This window comes from Mycetomoellerius zeteki, unplaced genomic scaffold, assembly GCF_001594055.1.
Source record: "Mycetomoellerius zeteki isolate Tzet28-1 unplaced genomic scaffold, Tzet1.0 scaffold249, whole genome shotgun sequence".
Taxonomy (NCBI): Eukaryota; Metazoa; Arthropoda; class Insecta; order Hymenoptera; family Formicidae; genus Mycetomoellerius; species Mycetomoellerius zeteki.
The window spans coordinates 131157-135456 of NW_017257226.1; the positions used below are offsets into that span (position 1 = coordinate 131157).

The 4300-nt window shown below is 36.6% G+C and overlaps 1 protein-coding gene across 2 annotated transcripts; it reads right to left on the reverse strand.

Annotated features, from left to right (window-relative positions):
- Positions 1-6: 6 nt before the first annotated feature.
- On the reverse strand, positions 7-3764 carry LOC108723643 (THAP domain-containing protein 3). 2 transcript variants are annotated; one of them, XM_018449544.1, is made up of 5 exons: positions 3520-3764; positions 3168-3369; positions 1993-2148; positions 1785-1855; positions 7-1672 (listed from the first exon to the last, which is right to left on the reverse strand). In XM_018449544.1, the coding sequence occupies exons 1-5, from the start codon at positions 3576-3578 to the stop codon at positions 1480-1482; spliced, it is 681 nt and encodes a 226-aa protein (XP_018305046.1). In that variant the 5' UTR covers positions 3579-3764; the 3' UTR covers positions 7-1479. The 2 variants fall into 2 exon arrangements, with proteins under 2 accessions (XP_018305046.1, XP_018305045.1); XM_018449543.1 differs by having other exon boundaries at positions 1745-1855.
- Between the last annotated feature and the right edge of the window lie 536 nt (positions 3765-4300).

The window sequence follows — 4300 nt, forward strand, 5'->3', positions numbered from 1 at the left end:
CCATCCAAAGTCAAGCGGATGTGATCGGATGTGATCAATGAATAGATTTTTTTAAATCCTACAGCTTTTGTCTGAAACATTTTTTTCAAAAATGCTTTGCTTTCGAGATATTCAACCGTTTCTAGACTTTTGATGCACCCTATATGTATATATATATATAAATATAGCGACTTAAAATTATGCTTCACCGCTCACTGAGCGTTACATAACCTCACGGCTCAAATACGGCATTAGAAAAATAATAAACAGTAAATAAATAAGTAAGGAATATGATATTAATGATTATCTATAAAGGTGCAGCCACAATAAAAGGAATAAGGAATAACGATTCCAACCTATCAGAAATCGTGTATGCCGGTGTATCCGATATCTGATAGGTTGAAATCTTTATTCCTTATTCTTAATTCCTTATTCCTTCTATTGTGGCTTCACCCTAATAGACATGTTATTCTACATTACGAATTATAATAAATAAACATATTAATCATAGATTAATCCCTTTTTTGCTCAGTGAGCGGTTTTCTCTGCTGAACGCAGCCAATAGGTGCATCCAGAAGCACGACCGTTCATTGAGCTCTTGTACCTGTTTGGTCTACTTTTTTAGCTCTAATGGAATATGCCAATCAGATGCAAGAGCTCATTAAGCGCTCTGCGCTTCTGGATGCACCCAATAATTTATGATGACGCTTGTTACAGTAACAAATTCAACTCATAATAATTTCATTAATATTAAGTAAGAAACTGAAATCATAAGACTAGGTCCACAACCATGCTTTAAGAGGCCATAAGTCGTAAAGCCTTAAGAAATTGACCAATCACAGTTGAATATGAGAAAAATAATCGATTGCGGTTGGTTAATTTCTTACGGCTTTACGGCTTAGTCCGCAAATACAATAGAGTAGTAAGCCTTAAAAAATTGATCAATCACAGTCGAATGTGAGAAAAATAATCGACCATGATTGGTCAATTTCTTAAAACATAAAGCTTGCTACTCTATTATGTTTGCGGACTTACAGCCTCTTAAAGCAAGGTTGTGAACCTAGCCTAACACAATACTAGAGTTCTAGAGTCCACTTGGCGCTATAAATGCTTCGAAGCTTTTGATTGACCAATCGAAAGAATTTTACCAATTGACCAATTAAAAAATGCTTCGAAGCATTTGTAGCATTAAGTGGACCGCACCCCTAGATTTATAAGAAAAGTGTGACCGATTTATGTCAATATCACAAAAGTAATTTTAATGTAAGTATTAAAAATGGCGTCGTTTACAAGACGGATTATAAAATCCATTAAGAAGCCATTTTAATACACAGAAATTAGTTCATGATTAGCTACTAATCATGTGATTGCAATGACCAATCAGAACACTTAATACCAGTCGCGCTTCTCTTATAAATCTAATAAATATAGGACTCTACATAATAGTAATATAACCTAAAGGTATGAAACAGAGTTGCGGGAAAATTCCTTCCACTTCTTCTATTTCTTCTGACTCCTGCGGCGTAAATATTTCTTCTGACTCCTGCGAAGTAAATATTTCTTCTGACTCCTGTGGCGTAAATATTTCTTCTGATTCCTGGGGCGTAGATATTTCTTCTGATTCCTGTGGCGTAAATATCTCTTCTGACTCCTGCGGCGTAAATCCCAGTGCGGCGTATTCGCCGGAGTTGCCCTATAATTGTATTAAAAATTGTAAATTTTTTTAGTATTTTTAAAATTTGTAATTGTTTTAGGAAATTTGCACCGTAGGATGAGGTATCTGCCATGTAAATATTTCTTCTGACCCCTGCGGCTTAAATATTTCTTCTGATTCCTGCGGCGTAAATCCTAGCGTGGTGTATTCCCCGAAGTTATCCTATAATTGTATTAAAATTTGTAAATTATTTTAATATTTTTAAAATTTCTAATTGGTATAGGAAATTTGCACCGTAGGATAAGGTATCTGCAATTAAAAAAATTCTGCGATGTGCATGTTTTCTACATTCAACTTACCTCTTTGTTTTCTTCTTCGTATTCTGTGGCCATTATTTTTGTACATTCCAGTTCATCGATCTTCACTTTTGGAAGAATGTAGCGCAATTGAGGTGCAGGCGGTGCAGGTGTTTCAGAGCTTGATTTACGCCGTACTTTCGGAGCATTGGGATCACACTGTAATATATAAAAATACTGTTTTAATATCTTGCAAGTTGCGTGATTGAAAATGTTATGGATCTTCTACAATAAGCCATTATTCATAAATCAGAAGTTAGAAGCTGGAAATTAGATGCATTCAATGGATGTATCCAGAAGCGCAGAGCGCTCAGTGAGCTCTTGCATTTGATTGGCATATTCGATTAGAGCTAAAAATATAGGCTAAACAGGTACAAGAGCTCACTAAGCACTCAATGAGATTCTGGATGCACCCACTGAATGCACTCTATAGCCTAGTTTACATCGAGCACTTGATACGCGTATTAAGTACCATATCCGTACTAAATCACTTGATATGCTTGGTGTAAACGCTGGCAGATTATTTTGATCTGATACTTCTGAATCATGAGTATTAGACCAAGCTGGTACGCATATCAAATGGTAACAAATGATCTCAGTGTGCTGTAAACGTTTGGTTCGTTTTGGATCATATATTAAAATTCGTCACTGCTTTTAAATTCAGGTTAAAGTTAGAATTAGAGGTTTTTTATCTTGAAAAGCAGTGAAGACAACACGTCACCTAACCTGATCCGTTCTGAGACAGATCGGTGTAAATAAGGACGTATCAAATAATTAATCCGCAACAATTTGATACGCGTACTAACCAATTTAACAGTGTAAAAAGGGTCATTGACGGCTTATTGTAGAAGGCCCAGTAAATTTAAAACCGAGACTTAAGCCGGCGGCACACGATGCTTGTTTTCTTGCTGGAGGGCTAGCTAGAATAAATTCTTACCACCGTATTGGCTATGATGCAGACACTGTCAGTACCGTAGCCAATACGATGGCAAGATTCTGATCCAGCTAGGAATCCAGCAGGAAAACGAGCATCGTGTGCCGCAAGCTTAACATTTACACTACCTGATATCTATCCATCCTACAAATTGTTAGGTTTTGAGTTTTTACTTTTTTCTCAAATGAAACCAAGGTTTATGTGCCTACATTATATTACTTTATTGCTATTTTATACAACTTACCGAAAAGACAGAAGGATACGATGTAAATTTTAATGTACGGTTGCATGCTGTAATAAAGTAGTCACTCTCAACAAAATGGTTTGAACACAAAACAGATAGTTTATTCTGTTTTAATCTTCCACGTTCACAGTTATGTTTGTCCAAATACGCATGTATTTGATCAACCCACAATTGAGATACCTTTTTGTCTCTCTGTGGAAATCTATAAGGACATGAATGATATATAAACAATAAAAAAATGTCACTTCAATTTTATTAGTACATTCAATAAAATAACTTTAATAACACTTCATATCCTACATTGTTAACATATGTGCAGGAACTGATATATTTATAATACAAAAATTCTTACCTATGAAATGAAATACCCTTTTGACTATACTGCCCACATCCAGGCACACAGCACCTCATTTTGATGCAAATTTGCAGATTTTATAGTCACGCAATTTTATAATCTTTCAAAATAATCTCTCAAACATAACCCCAATAACCTTGTTGACATCTTGTTGCGTCCTTAGAATATACATACTAGAACCGACTAGAACTTGGAAGGGCCATATCGTATCTGACAATTTAATAAAAGTGTCTCCAACATCTATTTGTCCTTGTTTGGGGATCGATTCTGTATCTTCAAGGCTGCGTTCAGAAACATCACTCGGGTGCTCCCATATATCATCTTAAAGCCCGATCTACATAAAACTGGTTCTACATTAGTCGCATCGCAATGTCGCAAGCGTGTCGCAAGTGTTATGATCCAATCAGAGTCGAGCTAGCTTGATGTTGATTGGACCGCAACACTTGCGACGCTGCGATGCGACTAATGTAGAATCAGCTTAAGACGCAGAACATGATTCGCAGGTCGCAAAACTAGGAACTAACCTGCAGCTCGATCTACATAAAGCTGGTTCTACATTAAGCTGGTTCTACATTAGTCGCATCGCAGCATTGGCTGCGTTCAGCAGACTCAACAGTTTTGCAACCGTTTTATGATTGTCTGCTGAGATAGGACCATTCTTCTAGATCTAAAAGTATGATCCAATCAGCGCGAAGGAAACTTCCAACAGTTGCAAAACAAACGTTCTGCTGAACGCAGCCATCCTATCAAGCGCATTGGAGTGAGTAAGAGCTATGGT

Excerpts from the sequence above, each read along its gene's own strand:
- LOC108723643 (XM_018449543.1), bottom strand. The coding sequence starts at position 3,578 with ATGAGGTGCTGTGTGCCTGGATGTGGGCAGTATAGTCAAAAGGGTATT. Across the intron at positions 3,370-3,519 it reads AAGGGTATTTCATTTCATAG|ATTTCCACAGAGAGACAAAA; the intron begins GTAAGAATTTTT and ends ATGTCCTTATAG. Across the intron at positions 1,856-1,992 it reads ACGAAGAAGAAAACAAAGAG|GATAACTTCGGGGAATACAC; the intron begins GTAAGTTGAATG and ends ATACAATTATAG.